General features: G+C 53.4%; 1 protein-coding gene across 35 annotated transcripts in view; it reads right to left on the reverse strand.

Moving 5' to 3' along the window:
* MACF1 (microtubule actin crosslinking factor 1) overlaps window positions 1–16812 on the reverse strand; it is a 144171-nt gene that overhangs the window by 7455 nt on the left and 119904 nt on the right. For 18 of the 35 annotated variants that reach the window (XM_054802247.1, XM_054802235.1, XM_054802251.1 and 15 more), the window contains 26 exons: window positions 16078–16086; window positions 14757–14988; window positions 13814–14040; window positions 12799–12921; window positions 12592–12693; window positions 12077–12178; window positions 11797–11970; window positions 11534–11689; window positions 11180–11377; window positions 10680–10808; window positions 10186–10359; window positions 9225–9380; window positions 8880–9086; window positions 8628–8747; window positions 8229–8398; window positions 7898–8057; window positions 7020–7214; window positions 6187–6315; window positions 5963–6106; window positions 5629–5817; window positions 5169–5286; window positions 4468–4631; window positions 3111–3273; window positions 2812–2966; window positions 2483–2557; window positions 1716–1733 (listed from right to left, as the gene is read on the reverse strand). In XM_054802247.1, coding sequence (XP_054658222.1) covers window positions 1716–1733; window positions 2483–2557; window positions 2812–2966; window positions 3111–3273; window positions 4468–4631; window positions 5169–5286; window positions 5629–5817; window positions 5963–6106; window positions 6187–6315; window positions 7020–7214; window positions 7898–8057; window positions 8229–8398; window positions 8628–8747; window positions 8880–9086; window positions 9225–9380; window positions 10186–10359; window positions 10680–10808; window positions 11180–11377; window positions 11534–11689; window positions 11797–11970; window positions 12077–12178; window positions 12592–12693; window positions 12799–12921; window positions 13814–14040; window positions 14757–14988; window positions 16078–16086 — 3789 coding nt within the window. The remainder of the gene's footprint in view (window positions 1–1715; window positions 1734–2482; window positions 2558–2811; window positions 2967–3110; window positions 3274–4467; window positions 4632–5168; window positions 5287–5628; window positions 5818–5962; window positions 6107–6186; window positions 6316–7019; window positions 7215–7897; window positions 8058–8228; window positions 8399–8627; window positions 8748–8879; window positions 9087–9224; window positions 9381–10185; window positions 10360–10679; window positions 10809–11179; window positions 11378–11533; window positions 11690–11796; window positions 11971–12076; window positions 12179–12591; window positions 12694–12798; window positions 12922–13813; window positions 14041–14756; window positions 14989–16077; window positions 16087–16812) is intronic. The other 17 variants (XM_054802259.1, XM_054802253.1, XM_054802241.1 and 14 more) reach the window with 3 other exon arrangements.

The following is a 16812-nucleotide window of genomic DNA, read 5'->3' on the forward strand; positions in this document are numbered from 1 at the left end:
AAGCCCCCGCCGCAGAGATCGCCCAGCGAGTGCAGAGTGATGGGAATCCAGGCAGGAATCCCGCAGCAATGTTGATTAGTGATTGCAAATGTTCATTAGTGATTTTAAATACCTGCAATTTCAAACAAGTGCACCCTGACTCAGAAGCATGTGCCTGTTTTTCAAAGCTCCCTAAATGTCCTGGACAGGCAAGGCCAGGCTCCTGGTTGCCCTCTGCACGGGGCAGGCAGCAGAGCCGGTGCAGGACACCGGGAGCCTTGCTTGGATGTAGCAGCTCTGCATCCAGGTCTACAGAGCACCTGCTGTGACGGGAAGATGGAGGAACCAGCCTTTGGAAGCAAGACCTTCTTCAGAATCATTAAAAAAAGGAAAAAAAAAAAAAAAAAAAAAAAAAGAGCAACATTTTCCCTGGGCGGATAAGAATGCAAAAACCAAGAGATTAAATGAAAACGGAGAGTGCGAAGCCACACTGAGACGGGTCACGGCAGGCAGAGGGGCAGGAGGCGACAGCATCTCCAACCCTGCTTCCTGCGGGGCATGGGACCCTGGACTGTGCTGGTGGGTCTCCCTGCTCGGGGCCCCTACCAAAACATGCTCGCCCCGGTGTCGCGGTGAAAGAGCTGCCACAGCCGCGCTCGGCACGGCCATGGTGTCTGCGGGCAGGGAGGAGGGCAGGGCAGCTGCCTTCCCTCTCTCTGGGCTCTGCGTGTCCTTCAAGAGCTAGTTCTGCACCCGGGAAAACCAGGGACAAATCAATTCTCATTTCCACTGCCACACTGACATCATTTTACAGTTGCTGTCGAAAATTCTTCTATAATCACTGTCTAAATTAAAGCCAGAGCTCTCTTGGATCCATCCACTTTGGACGTTCAAGTTTCTTTTGGGGCATGTTTTTGGTAGAGCACCATCCTTTCACATGGAAAACACCACGCTTTTCTGTTTGAGCGGGGAACAGTGGGCACATCGTAACGGGATGCGATGCTCCAGTCCCGCTAAAAGAAGAGCTCTGCCCACCCCGAACCAGCTGGCACTCACGCACGCCGCACTGCTCATCCCGGGCCACGACAGTAACGAGTAACGGGGATACATGCAGGTTTCGTAAGCCTTGCTCCAGTTAGGAGTTACTCAGTGGGTGTAGCGGGGATGAGGGTTTAGTTATCGTTACCTACGGGATTAAAGGGGTGGACCCAGCATTCTCATTCCACAGCAACTGCGATCCAAACCCACCAGAGCCTGGTACAGCCCTCGTGCAGGTAGCTGTACCCCCGTGACTTCATCCGGGCTGGCCGTCCCCGAGGGACAGTCCCGGGCACGAGCCCGCCTGTACCCCACCGCTCCCTGCCACAGGGTGCTGTGGTTTGAAACTGGTTACCATCAACACCCCCAATGCATCTGAGAAAGGAGCCTACGAGAGAAAAATCTCCCTATTTTTGTCAAATCGTGCTTTTTTCCATTGAACTTTTCCCGTTTTTTCTGCCCAATGAATTTTTCCCTTTTTTCTGCCCAATGCAATTTTTTTTTTTCCGGGTGGCCCCCCCAGCTCAGGCACTCCTCTGTACCAGGCTCTGCTAAACAGCGCTCACAGATCACATCCTCCCACAGCAACAAAGGACAGAGCAGCATCATGGACACACAAAGCTATGTTCGTTAAAGAAAAAAGAAAAAAAAAAAAAAAAAAAAAGAGGTGAGAGACAGCATTGCAAGGCAAACTGTACCTGATTGCCGAGGAAGAACTACGGAGGGAGAGGAGTTGTGGAAGGAGAGGGGATGGGGGGGAAGGAAAGGCGAGAGGAAAAGGAGGGGAAAGAAAAACAAGAAAAACATTTATGGCATTAACAGTGCAATAATCATGAAAACTGTTAACTGCAGGTAGTTAGAAATCCGTGGGGTTTACGCTATGTGGGTGTAAGGTAGAAGGTTGGGGAGCCCGGGGCCGGTGCAGCCGGGGGGTGAGTGCCGCAGCTCGGCTCCTCCCGGCCGGAGCATCAGCCCCAAAGCCAGCGGGCAGGAAAGCGGGCAGCTCCGCCGCCAGCTCGATTCACCAGTTCACCTCGGCGAGCGATGTGAAACACAAACAGCCAGCCCGTTACAAAGAGATTCTTTAAGGAAATTATTCTCCCTTCTTCGGGAGCGAGCTAAGAAAAACACAGGCGTAAGGTACACTCATCCATGAGGAAAACTTCAAGGGCGGCTGCCGGCAGAGTGAATGCAGCGTTTCACGGGGCCGGCGGGCCGGCTGCCCCAGAACAGGGCCACTTTTATACTCTCCCGATTCGGGGAACGCCCTGGGGCGAGGACGGTGCTGGGCAAACACGGCTCAGCCGCCTCCCCCGGGAGCCGGCATGCCGGAGGACGAGGTCTCCATCTCACCCTGGGGGGGTCCCCGCGCCAGGCTGGGCACCCCGTGGGTGATCCCTCCCCGGGCGGGAAGGGGGAGCAGGGTTTGTGCCGCCGGGGCGGCGTTCGGCCCCCTCTGCCTTACCCGGTATTTGTTCTCGCCGATCTGCTCCACTTGAAACCTCTTGGCACACTTGCACTGGGCCACTTGCCTGGTGACCTGCCATCACCAACAAGAGAGGTAAGGGACCCGGATTTTGGGAATCTCCCCCAGTACAAGGCGCTGCTGGGATAACACACAGCCCTAAGCAGCTTTTGCTTCGAGCACACGGTAGGTATTGGCGGTGTTCAGGTGAATTATTTTGGCTCAGCACCGACATGATCCTTGCCCCCCCCTCCTCGTCTTCCTCAGTGCCAACCCGCGGCATGAACCACCCCCACACCCCCGAGCGCCCGTCTCTTTCGGTGCTTTACCTCATCTTCGATCTTGTCGGCGTCAGTGGTGGGGCGGTAGGCATCCTTGTTGGGATGGAGAGCAGCCACAAACTCGTAGTAATCGATGTAGCCGTCGCCATCACGGTCAAAGATGTCGGCCACCGCGGTCATCTCCAGCTTTGTGGTGGGGAATTCTGGAAGGAGAAAGAAATGAGCAACTGATGCAGGGACCTCACTCCTCAGAGCACGGTCTGCATCTCAGTCCTGGAGCAGGGACAACCTCTTGTCACACCGAGGTGGCCGTTTTCCAAGCTCATTTCAGGCAGACAGGGACTTACTAGAGGCCAGGATGCCATCGATAAACTCCTGCCGGGTGATCTTCCCATCTTGGTCTTTGTCGATGCGCCGGAAGAAGTCCATGACCCGGGATTTCTTGTGGTTCATCCAGCGCATATACTTCTTTCGCCAGACATCGAAGTCAAAGTTTGCAAATTCCTTCAACTGGAAGGAAACCCGCGAGAGTCAGGAGGGGAAAATCCCCGAAGGGGCAGCACCCCCGGCTCTACAGCACCCAAAGCCACCAGCCTGCAGGTGAGCCCGTGCCCGAGCTCCCGATGCTAACGCTCACCACCCGCCCTCCCGGGAAAGTTAATCTGGGTTTATCCAGACGACCCCCGTTAACGAGGGGGCCGCTCAAATCGACTTTCCAGAACAGAAGGACACACAGCGTAGCCGACAGCCACCACGTTGGACCGCGCGTCACGGAACCATTGACACGGGATGCAGCATCCCCCACGGCGGGATACGTACACATATGCAGAGATACCAGCTACTTGCACACAGACACACACACACATCCCCTGTCTCCGCTCGGGAATTTGGGGATACTTCCTCGCCTGGGATTTTGCCTAACGACTCGCCAGGCTCTGCCCGGGAGGAAAACCCATTGCTGGCATCGTTTTGGGCACGCGTCTTCCCTCTCCCTTTCCCTCTAAGCAGCCGAGAAGGGATTTCTTGCTCATCTTCCAGGTGAGACAGCAGCCGGGGCACGCCTCAGCTCTGCGAACCCTGTGGCTCTGCCACCAGCCTCTGATGAGCCGCTCACCCTCCAATTTACATTAACACTCTTTTTATCCCCCCCCCCCAATGATCCCACCAGCTAAAGCAGCTCACAGCAAGGTAATGCAACAGTTTTTAGCACTTTTTTTTCCTTTCCCCTCTAAACATTCTTGGAGTTAAAAGCAACAAAGAAAAAACATTAATACGTATAAACTGAACTGACCTACAGCAAAAGCAACAAAAAACAAAAACACTCACTTCTGGGCATAGCTGCTTTGTTAAGCATAAACAAAAACAAAAATTACATTAGATGTTTGGAAAAGATATAGACAGTAATTGTTAAACTAATTACTAGGAGTAAAGCAGGCCTGGCTGTCATTACCTCTACAGATACCGACTGCAGGGGCACAAAGAAGTTCATTAACGTGCAGTTAATTACAGAAGGTAGTTTTCAGCCTTAATATTTTAGGAATATTTTTTTTTCTTTTTCATTTTCAGAAAGGCAGCAGTAACCGTCTGCAAGAGCTGGGCAATTCAAGAGGCAGCACTGATTTAAAACTCTTCTCGCACCTCTCCGGCGAGCAACCCCCCAGCACCGTTCCCCCTCCCCGGTCCAGAGCAGTCGGTGGCCGTTACCTCCTCCAGTCTGTCCAGGGCATCGTTGAGCTTCCGCTGCCGCTCCAGCGCCAGCAGCCAGACCTGCTGCCAGCGAGCCGAGAGCTGGTTAATCCGCGGGTTCTTTGTTTCCGACTGGGAGATAATGGGCATACTGGGAGGGGCGGCCTGACTCAAGGATTTTCCTGGGGAAAAAAAGGGGAGAAAAGGAATTGGTCGAGCTGGTGTTGATGGGTTCGGCAAGTCTGAGCGAGCGGTTCAGGAAAGAGCGGCAATGAAATACATTTCATTTCTCAAACAGAAAGCCTCCCACGGCCTCGCTGGCTGCTCTCCGAAGGGAAGCAGTGACCCCATGCAGGAGGATGGGGTGACGGACGGTTTTACACCCAAACCCCCGCAGCGCGCCCTTCGCACTCGGGAATTCACATTGGCTTCAGGGAACAACATAAAAAAAGACCCCAAAAAACCTCGTCACAAAGCCACTGCAGAGGGAAGAGAAAAGCAGCGACGAACTTCCCCAGGCGCAGCACAGCCCGGCACGGGCCTTTGGGTAAATGCCACCTGGATCCTCCCCTCCTAACAAGTTTCAACTGCCTTCCTGGTGGCTGTCAATGCAGGATGCCTTCTTAATTGATAATCAAAGTTAATTAGTTTCCTATGCGTTTCATTTCCTCCCATCGTAGCACGTTTTGCTGAAAGCTGCGTATCGAGCGGAGACATACTGTTGCTGCGGGACTTCTCGATGAAAGGTCCGTGGGGGGGCTCCGTAGCTTTCCTCTTGTACGTCTTCGTGACCCGGTCCACGTCTGGCTGTTTCCGTGTCATCTCCTCCATAAAGGACTGTCAAAACACAGAAGGGACAGGAGAACCTTTGCAGTTTTGAAATGTTTTTGGTCTCCAGCTGCTGTCGCTCCAGATCCTTGCTGGGACATGGAAAACCCAAGGAGGAGATGGGAACACTGGCCACAAACCCCCATCACCAGTGATTAAGCTATTGCACAGCGCTGGCTTGGATCTGCAAGCGTTGGAGTTTGTCCCCTTGCCCCCAGGTGACAGCTCTGGTCGGGTTTAATAGGGACTTCCAGAGAAGACAATGCCTCCTCCATGGAGGGGCAGGAATAAACTCCCCCCCCCCGCCCCGTGCCTCTTCCAAGTGCCTGCTGTGCTCGGCACTGGGCTCACCTGGTGTTCGGAGATGAGGGCTTTGACCTGATCGATATTTTGTGGCGTGGGCTCTTGGTCCCGCTGGATCAGGGTTGTCTCAGCCCACTGGATCCAAGCCAGGAGCTCTTCCAGAAGCTCTGCGTTCGCCACCAGCTCGGAAAGCGCAGACTCCAGTCTCTGCTGGTGCTGCTTCGCCCACGTGAGAACCTGTCGGAAACACAGAGACGACCGTCAGCCCGGGGTGGGAAACCAGGGGCGGGAATCAACACCATGTGCAACGACGGCCATCCTTGGCAGCTGCGTCCGCCACCGCCTCTCACCATCAGCCTGGAACAAAGCCTGGTGGACTCACCTCCTCGAACCTGGCTCGGATGATGGTGATCCAGTGTTTGATCGTGGTGATGCAGTCGGGATGGCAGGCGGCCAGGATGACCTCCCCCATGCCCACCGCCGCGTTCACGTCCACTCTCTTCTCCTCCACTTTCTTCATGAACTCCTGAAAGGCCCAAATGAATTACTTTGCAATATTCTCCCCAACACATTTTGCTCGGGTTGCGTTTCAGAGCTCCCCAGTACCTTGTGTGCGTCAATGAGGGACTGCAACGCTTCGGCGTCGTCGGGAAGCGCTCCCCGAAAGCGCAGGGACTGCTCTGCCTCTGAGAGCCACTCCAGCAGCATGTGCACGGCCGTCCGGAACTCCTCTGCCTGCGGCGACAAAAGCACAGGCGTTAGCCCTCCTCCTCCTGAAACGGGCCACTCAATTCACTGCTGAGAGCTGCAGAGACAAAGGGCTGAAAGGGACTTTAAAAAGCAAATAAAAAAAGGGGAAATAAGGCCTGTCTGTGGGCCCAGGTTCGGGCAGCGCCAGCAGACGGGTCCCAAGCGGCCGGGCACCTCCCCTTCGGCGTTAGCGGCACTGTAGAACTAGATGTTTATTAAAACAGCACAGCTACCTGTGTTCTGACCAGTTTGGCACCTGGGTAGTTTATTCTGTAAATTGACTACTTGACATAAATCCTACTTAAGAGCCTTTTGACCTGTATTTTTTTTTTTTTTAAAGCTCCAGGCTAGGTCTCTGTCTTGCACTGGACATTAGCAAACACCAGCCTGGACAGCCTGACCATCGTTCTATTCCCGCTGTGCACATCAGTGAGATCTTTTCATCCTCTTTTTTCAAATCAGCCTTTACCAGCTCTTCTTTGGGGAAAAGAATAAGTAAATGACTGACCCTAACCCACTGCTTTGCAGTTCTCACTGGTAACTCCTGCAGGGCTGGGGTGTCCTGCTCGGCCAGGAGACCAGTCCCCGGGCAAAATGTCTTCGCTGATGTGTGTGTTGACCTCTGGGCACAAGCCTGTAGCCCCAACGAAGCTCTCCAAGACTGCTTCCACCCTTAGCCTTCTGCTCACCTGCTTCAAGGCCTGTTCCAGACGGGTTTGTTTGGACACGGACAGCTTGCACACCGTGTCCCATCGGTTGCTCAGCTCCTGCAGCTGCACCTTCACCCAGGTTGTGTCATCCCGGCTGTTCTCGATGAGCTCCCGGCCGGAGCGTTTGAGCACCTGCACCGTCCCCGTGCGCTTCCCCAGCTCCTTCTGGAAGACCTGGAGGGAGAGAGGACAGAACCCAGCGGGTTGTTTCACGTGGGGAATAAAGCAGGGGGCACATCTGAAATAGTTTGTAACGCGGGTTTTGCACCCACATCAGGGATCCACCACAACCGGTGTGACGGGAGAGCAGGCAGGCAGGGAGCTAGGCAGCACAGGCAGCTCCTGAGCGTGTTTTGGTGTAAGTGCACGTGGGCAGGAGCCCCAACTTTCCACCCTGACAGAAGCAGTTGTGACCTGGAGCAGGCAAGCTCTAGCCCAGGAGCTCCAGCAGCAACGCAACGGCTGCCCTGAACAGATGTCCAAGCCCTGTCCGTGGATTTCAACATGTGACCTAATCCAAACCCAGGAGCGCCAGTCTCCAAGACACGCTGGAGAGAACTGCCAAGACCAAAGTTTATAGACGACTACAAATTCAGTCACCTTTTCAAAACTAAACCCTCAACAGATCTGACTGATAGCATCTCAGAAGAACAGAGCTCCAGCTCCTGTAACCTACGGGAAAGTTTCTTCCCACTCGTTCCCCTTGGTTTTGCCCTCCTTGTCCACCACAGCAAAGCAAAACAGCGAGACACGCAGCTCTGCAGCAACGCGCCAACTCTGGCTCCTCCGTTCTTTGGCTCTTGGGGAAGACAAACCCCACTCATGTCCCAGAGAAGAGCTGGAAAAGGTGTTCTCACCTTGTGAGCATCCATCAGGTTCATGACCAGATCCAGGTCACCATGGACAGGCTGGTCTTCAGCTAACTGGGGTTCCACCTTGTAGAGCCAGTCCACCAAGGCCTGCAGCGCATCCATGAACTGGCCAGAGAACAAGAGGGCTTCTTCCAGCTTGTGCTGCCTGCAAAACAAACATCCCCGTGAACTTCCACGAACAAACTCACCTCCTTTTCTCATATCCCAGTGACTTCCTCCAGCCACCCCATGAAATCCCCCCCCCCTCCTCTGCTCTCCACTTTGATGAGTCCTCGGCAAACAAGCGCTGTTGGTACAATGTTGGGGCTGGACTTACCTTTCCACAGATTTGCCGCACACTGTGTCCCACTTATCCCGGACTTCTCCCAGTAAATTGTCCAGCTTTTGAGTGTCATCTGGAAGCAAGGCTTTTTCTTTGAGGGCTCTGCCTGTTCTGATGGTGGTGTCGTAGACGGGCTGCTTTCCCCCCAGCGTCTTCTGGAACTCCTGGGAACCGGAGAGAAAACAGAACTGTTTTGGAAAGCCTGGCTTTGGCTTTCTGAAGATACACGGTGCTTGTGAAGATCCCCAGCTGAACGTTTCCCATGGCAGCGGTAAGCGTGGACGTGCCTTTCCCCTGTCCTGATGGCAGGGGAGGTGCTGCCCTGCTCCCCCTCCCGACAAAGCCCCCTTCCACCCAGTGTCCAGCACTGGTCTCGCTTTGGCAAAGCTCTACCTTGTGTTTTGAGAGCTGGAGCTTGATTTTATCAGGATCATTGGAGATCTCCAGCTCCGAGTCCAGGTGATTCTCTGCGTCCTCCAGCCAATCAATCAGTTTCTTCCAAGCTTCGTGGAACTGCAAAGAAACAGGATCAAGTCTGAAACTCAACACTGGTGGTGTCCCCAGTCCCTTTGTGGTGTTGGGACCTCCTGTCCTCCAAGGTTGGCCATACTTTGGGGTCTGTCGCACCCTTCCCATGGTTCTCACCTGCTTCGCTCGCTTCCTGGCATCATCAAGAGCCCGTCCCCGCTCCACCGAGCGCTGGACGACCTTCTCCCAGCGGGACTGGACGCTCACCAGCAGGTTCTTGATCAACACCACGTCCTGCTTTTGACTGAGAAACTTCAGCTGGTTCCCTGTTTGATCCAGCTCGATGATGCGGTCCCGATGAGCATTCACCTCGTTGGCGAACACCTGCAAACGGCAAAGATATCCTCTTATCCGTAAGGGAGCTGGATGTGCCTGCGAGCAGCCCGTGGGTGCAGGGAAGATGAGGTGCCACCCTTGTTCCCTCCATCCCGGGGAGCCGTTGGGTGCTGACGGCGCCGGTACCTTGTGCTCGTCAATCTGGGCCAGCACGGCGGCGAGGATGAGGCTGGCCGGGGGTGCGATGTTCAGGCTCTGCTCGGCCAGCGTGAGCCAGTTGATGAAGTCCTGGAGGGAGTTCTGGAAGTCCGTGGCCAGGGCCAGCGCTTCCTCCAGCTTCGCCTGCCGCAGCGGGGAGGGAGGGAGAAAGGGGGGGGGGGGAAACAAAACCAAAACACAACACAGAGGGTGAGAGCTCACGATCTGCAGTTTCGCAGACAGAGGCAGCCTTTGTGTCCCCGCCGAAACGCCCCTCCAACAGGAACCTCGTCGCTTCGGCCCGGGAACGCGACTTGTTTACCAAGGGGAGGGGGTTTCGGTGAAAGCCACCGCTTTCTTTCAAAACAAGAAGCGCCCATGAAAAGGGAGACCTTCATCAGCACACGAGCAGCTGCGTCACCCTCAGCTTCCCAAGAAAGGGATCGCCATGGGGAGAGCGGCTCGGTAAATGAGGTGGGTGATATTTCGACGGCAACAGCTGCAGCACCGCAAATTTATTCTGGGCTGAGGCCACCACGTCCCTTGTTTTATCTCATCACCGGCCAAAAGCCTAGGATGGAGTCAGCTCAGAGGAGGACTTGGCCTGATGTCTCACAGAGGACCAACAAAGCCTGCCTTTCAGAGCCACAGGAGCCTTCTTCCCCCCTCTCCTCTAAATTAACCCAAAAAGCAATTTTACTCTCATTTTCTGTGTGATTTAACCAACTCTGACGACTATCTAGAAAAAAAAAATCTAACAGCTTGATGCTCTGAGACAGCACCACCTGAAAGACAAACTCAACCTGTGCAACCAAGAGAGAGCTTGTCAAAAAAACCCCAAAACCCCCAGCCCTGACCGACTCCATCCCTCTTAGGAAAGCAGAACGGCAAAGCAGGGAGCAACTGCTGTCGGACCAGCTCGTGGAGCAAGGGTGGACACCAACTCTACCTTTCTCTCTTCCATCTTGGTGCTGACCAGACACCATTTCTGCTCCAGCAGCGCTACGCTCTGCTCCGTCTTTGAGCCAGAGCCAGAGTCGTCGCGGTTCAGCAGCATCAGTCGCCCCTTGGCCAGCAGCTGACTGTAGACGTCCTCCTTGGCTTTGAGCTGGCTGTACAGCTCCTGCAAGGGAGGCATCACCAGGGCGTTAGACAAAGGAAGAGCTCGGAGAAGGGCCAGGTCTCACTGCGAACCAAGGTGACGAGAAAATGAGGTTCAGGGCAGGCAGAAAAGTGACAGCAGCGTGTCGCTTTGAGCAGAGAAAGGTGGTTAAAGCATCTCGATGCTTGTCCCAGGCATCAAGTGCAAAATTATCTGTGAGAAGAGACCAGAGAAGCACTCTTCTTCCCATCAGGCATAGAAGGGAGAAGTTTGGATGCTGATATTTGACAGACAGGAGCTTGCTGGATTAAAAGCATTAAAACTCTCTCCTAAGAAATTACCATGTGGGCATTGAGTTGCTCCCGGGCAGTTTCTGGCAGACCTCCTGTGGGTTTTGATGCCGACAATTGGCTCTCCATCCTCGTTAGCCACAGGAGGAAGTCTTCAATCTCACCATGGAAACCCTGGGCCTGTTCGGGAACACATAATCAGCCGCGGATCAGATGACATCAGCCACCATTGATCATGCGCCAGAGTTAACGCTGCGTTTGCTTCCAAACCAGATAAAGAGGCAGAGCCGGATGCACCAGCGCGTTAAGGAAGGTTACACACGGTACCTCCTTAACCACGCGGGTTGTGCCCGGACCCCGCTGTGCCCCTGGCCAGGCACCCAAACACTCCAGGACTGAGAGTTAAACGAAAAACTTGCATTGAAAAACAAAAAAAAAATCCCAGTGTGTCTAACTCCTTCCCCCTTCGTTTCCCCGCAAAGCGAAGGGGGAAGCGGACCCTCAGCAGCTCTCCGCGGCACAGGGGGGTACCCCCGACGCATCTCCCCGACCTGCTGGAGCGTGGACTGCAGCTGCTGCTCCCTCTCCTCCGTCTTCTGCAGCACCGACTCCCAGCACGAATTCAGCTTCTCCAGGCGGTTTCGCAGGCTGCTCGCGTCGTCCCCTGCGCTCGACTCCAGGAGCTCGTTGCCCGCTTTGTTCACCGTCTCCACGGTCGCTTGGTGGGCCAGGACGTCGTTCTTCAGCACCTACACGAGACGTGGTGGGTAAACGTTGGGTTCCTCTAAAACACCCTGTTAGTGCCTGCATGCTCTCATGGACTTGAACCAGCTCAAAACCTTCATGAGAAATAAAATCCTGCAACGGGAATAGACTAAAAACGGACCCGGAGTGGGAGTACTCACATGGTGCTTCGCGAGTTCAACCTCGATGACTTTTGGGTCTCCGTTGATGGGTTTTTGCGCGTCGAGCAGCTCCTCGGTGTGGGTCAGCCAGGCCATCAGCTCCGCCAACGCGTGCTGGAACTGCCCAAGTGCCAGAAGAGCGGCTTCTAACTTATGCTGGGCAAGGACAGGGATGGGAAAAGGAAAATTTAAGTTGGGAAGGAGCGGGAGCATCCCAGTGACCTTCAACCCCGCACTTCTGAGAGCCCAGATCATCTCTCTACCTGTCTGTGAGCAATTTTCTCGCCCAAATTCTCCCAGAGGTGCTTCAGCTCTGTCAGTGGTTCCTTTATGATGTCTCTGTCTGTCTCATCTGTAGCTTTTTTTAGCATCAGTTCACCTTGGTGATTAAGCTTTTCCATTTCAATCTGCTGCTGGTAAACCTCCATTTTAAACTCCTGCCAAAACAAGCAGGACAAAAACCAGAACAAAATGAATCATTGGAGCGCAAGCTCTGCCACGCAAAGCAAGCGCTGAAGAACTGGTCCCACTCCGCCCGCGTACCTTCATCTCGTTCATTTGCTCCTTCACCGTGTTGAGGTCCGTGCCGACGGGAGACATGTTGCAGAGTTTGATCACGGCGTTATCCAGCCAGTCAAACATGGCCTGAAACGAGTGCAGACACCGTCAGCAAAGGGAACGCCAAGCAGCCTTCTCCCTGCAGCCGATCGGGGAAGCGGGGCAGGTGTCTGCATCACCCCGCAACCAGGAAACTTGTCTTTCGGGGCCGAGATGCCTGCTTGGCCAGCACTCGCTTCTGCAAGCTCTTTCGGGCAGCCAGGCTCATCCTGCTGCTTCGTGCAGAAGTGAAGAGAGATTTGGGAAGACGAGCGCAATTAAATATCTGCTCTTCCTTGGAGCCTGCTGTTGAGCTCAGGCTCTAACAGAGGCTGCAAACACTCGCCCAGGAGATGTTTTCTGCTTTGCATTAGTGCAAATCCCAGTACAACTCCACGGAGAGGACTCGCAGTGGCGTTCCCAAGGTCTACCCAACCCACGCAAGCAGCCCTGCCTCTTACTTGAAGCGTATCTTGGTATTGCACAGCCGACTGCATGGCCTCTTCAAGCTTTTCAAGCCTCTCCTTCCAGGTTTTGTTTAGATTTTCCCACGCATTGTTCATCTGCGGAACACAAGATTGCCCACAAAATTCGTTAGGCTCTTCTACCGGAGCTGCCACTGGCTCCTACCTGATTTTATCTGAAGGAGAGGCTGCTGGTTTTCCTACCTCATCAATGCTCTTTTTCACTTCTGGTTTCTCAGTTTCGCCACAGGCAAAAATTAAATCAGTTCCAAGGAGTCGGATGAACTCCAGCTCTTCATGCAAGCCGTCCGTCTCCTCTTTAATAGTCTGCATGTAACACAGTGACAAAAAACAAATGGTTATTATTAAATGCTCTCCCAAAACTGCTCCATGAACAGGAGGGCTAAACCGCTCCCCAACATTGCCACCACCAACCTGGTCTGCTCCCACCTCTGGCCACAGTGGCAATGCTGCTGTTTGGGGGAACTAAAATAAGAATATCTGTATTTAGCTTGACGTGTGCCTCACTGCCTGGCTCAAGATGTTGTTTACAAGAGATGGACTGTTTACAGGAGTATTTTGTCAACACAGGAATTAGGTTTTGAGACTCAAAAGTTGCAAACCAAAGTCAGAATGGTTATAAAAAGGAAATAGCAACAACAAACTTAGCGAAGCATAAAGAAACATCCCTGCTGCCCGAGGTCCAAGTCAAGTCAAATCCACCTGAAGTGGATTTCACCACTTATATGAAACAACCAAACGATAACATAAAATCCAAGCCCATCCAGCTTTACACTTATCTCCGGTCTAACCAAAATCTAAATATACACTTCCCACGCTAGACAGCACTCGGATGCCTCTTCTGAGACTGGGAGCAGAACCGTGCAAACTTCCACATCACTCAAAACAAGTGGGCACACAAATCTGACCGCACACTTGATGAGCTTCCCAAAACAGCAGCAGATAAAGTGATTTAAGTATCATTTCCTCGTCTGGAACAGGGGGTGGGGGTGGTGGGGAGGGATATGTGAATTACACTTCTGGTTTTTAACTTGCAGTTCCAAATTGCAGTGGAAATAACATTTCATAATCCGAAACTGCCTACAAAACTGTTTTACAGCCACTTCTGGCCATGCTCGTATCGAAGATCTGTCCCAGTTTAGCTCACAAGCTGGGTGCAGACAAGTTCCACACAGGGGTACCGTCCCATGGTCCTCACCTCTGCCGCTTCCACCTGCTGCTTGATGATGGAGGGGTCAATGCCTGGGCTCTCCAGGTCATGAACGATGTCCTGCGTGTCTTTGATGGTAGTCAGGAGGGCTGCCATGTCGTACCAGAACTTCTCTGCGAGCTCCAGGACGTCAAGGAACTTCATTTCACGTTCCTCCGCCCGAGCTTTGATGTCTTCCCAGAAGAAGACCATCTGATCCAACTTATCATGGATTACTAAGGAAGGGAATGAAAACATTCAGTGAAGAAGGAAACCTTTGTACAACTCCAAAGCATTCTGCAAACACTTTCCACTGAGAAATAGCCAATGGAATATTCAAATGGGAATTAAAGATGACCAGGACTATCAGAGCATTAACTCAGAGATACTGAGGGACATGAGAAACTCCAGCTTGCAGAAATAAAGCCTTTATTTATGTGCAGGCAAGCTCAGGGCAAATTTGCCCACACACTCTCCCCTCCAACGAACCTCTGTTCTGACCACCTCTAGCGTGAAGTCTACGCTCGCTCAGTCCATGAGCTGGCTGTTGAGCTGCCAAGAAAGGTGCCAATTAGTGCCAATCGTGTTGACAGGTCTCTTTGTGCTGGGGATGTTCCTTCCCTCCATTAGACGCTGAATCGACACCAACAAATCATTTCACAGAGGGCCACCGACGGTTGCCACAAGAGACCAGCTCAGGCTGACGGCTCAGCTCTGCCTGAGCAGCCACAAATACTTCTTTCTCCTCCGGCTGATACCACCCTGTCTGCTCCACATGGAAGCAGGTACCAGATATCTGCATGCAGAGAACTTGTCCTTCCTCCTCAGGCCAAGAGACCCTCCAAAATACACCCCTGGGACATCAGAGCCTCCCTAACAGCGACGGAGCCACGGTTTGGGTAGCAGAAGTCGGGCAGTGCTACCAGCCCAGCCAAAACCTCCTCGGAGATACCTTTTGCTGCCAGGTCCTTATCCGCTCCCTGCGATCGGCCGATCAGCTCTTCCCCACGGCGTTTCAGAGCCTCAAAGGAGGGCTGCAGCTTCTCCAGCTCCACGGTGGCGTTTTTGTTCTCGCTAATGCACTCCCGGATCTTATCGACCTCGGCGGGGATGAGGGGCGGCATGCGCAGGCGGGAGGAGAGGGTCTCCAGCGTCTCCAGCATGGGCTCGATCTTATCGTGGAACTGGAGAAGAACAAGTCCATTAGGGCAGGCAAGACGAGATTAAGCAACGTCGCATCTCTCCCTGCGTGTGCAACAGCCCTTAGCGCTGCGCCCAGCGGCCTCTCGGAGAGGACAAACATTGCCTGCAACAGCAATTAAACCTGCAGCCTCCTGTTCACGCCTGCCTCTGCTTTCCTCTGCTGCCAACAGCCCCAGGCTGCACCGGCTCAAACCATACGTCAGCCGTACAGCCTCACAGCGCCGGCACGGGCAACTGTGAACCAAACACGGCAGCGATTTGTCACCGGATTCAACTGTACAAAATTCACATTTTTGACCACTCTCCCACTTCTTGCGGACGGACAGCATGGCAAGAAAACCCAATCCTGTTTGTTTGAGTATCTGCGCAAAGATGCTGCTGGAAAAGCGCCCGTGTTTGGTGCTGACTGAAATCTCCGCTCGGTGCAAGGTCAGCAAGAAAACCGTCCCGGCAGGAGATGGTGGAAGGCTGCATGCACACGGGGAGGAGCGAGGTGCCAGGAGCTGGGGCTTCAACAAAAGCAGAACCAGAAAGCCAAGAGTGAGAGAGGAAGGGGGTCTAGCAGGGTTTGTTATTATTTTTTTAAAAAAGAAAAGTCAGCTTTGGCCTTAAAGATCCCAAACCCCCTCTCTGCTGGTGAGAAGGACGGCTCTGCACTCTGGCTGCCAGCTCAGGTCCCTCTCTGCAGGCGGTCCCCAGGTCCCAGGCTCTAACAGCAGAGAGGAGACGAGCTCTGGGTGCAAAGCTGATCAGGAGCACGCTGGCTCAGCCAACAAGCAGGAGCAAACCGGCAAGTCCAGCTAGAGCGAAAAGCTCCGCGCATCAGTGTAAACCGCTCTGAAAGCAAAACCTCTGCTTTGCAGGAAGCACTCCCAGCGGCAGCTGGCCACGGCAGAGACCAGGTGGCAATGCAACAAAAGCCATCTCAGAAACGTGATTTCAGGCCCCCAGAGTTAATTTTTAAGCACGTTCTGCTGAGCTGTGCACGGACCACAAATAAAAGTCCGGGTGTAAAATAGAATCGGCCCAAAGAAAGAGTGTAAATGAACGTCTGCGGTGGTGGGGCTTACCTCCGTAATCTGCAATGGTGGGGCGCAGTCAACACAAGAATGAAATGGGACCATGTGGGGAGGACGGGCACAGGCAGCAACACACACAGATAACACATTCCACAATGGGAGTGAGAGATGAGACGGGAGGGGAGTGTGGGGGGAAAAACTCGGAGTTAATACAAGTGCAAACCAAGAGAAGTGACTACACAATACAGGAATAAAAAAAATAAACACCCAGACATGACAAAAACCAACTGTGCTACAGTAACATGGGGTGAAATGAAACATAGCTAGGGGTCATAAACCCTCAGCGGCAGAAACTCTTCGCCCCCTTTCTGGACTTTAGCACCTACGCTCTCTGCCCTTCCTTTCCTATCTCTGCTCCTGCAGTCACCGAGCTCCTCTGGAGATGCCCAGACCCTGGAGACGACCATCAACTCTCCCATACAAAGGGTCCCGTGGCCGTTCACTGCGCACACAGCTTATCAGAAATCAAACTTATCTCTCTAAGCTCCTTCAAGAGGCCCTCCGGGCCCTTCCAACCTTGGGTGGATGCCAGAACAGCCCCTTTGAACGAGCATCATTATTGAGGCTGTAAAAATTTATTACCCTATTTACTATGTCAAGATTCAAACGCCTTCTCCACTGCTTTTGCAGCCAGTGCTGAGCGGCAGGAAACTACCCTGGAGGTGTCTGACCACGCTGTGACTTATAAAGGGTTTTACAATCGTAACACTCAGAATAAAACCGCAT

This window comes from Grus americana, chromosome 23 (assembly GCF_028858705.1).
Source record: "Grus americana isolate bGruAme1 chromosome 23, bGruAme1.mat, whole genome shotgun sequence".
NCBI lineage: Eukaryota > Metazoa > Chordata > Aves > Gruiformes > Gruidae > Grus > Grus americana.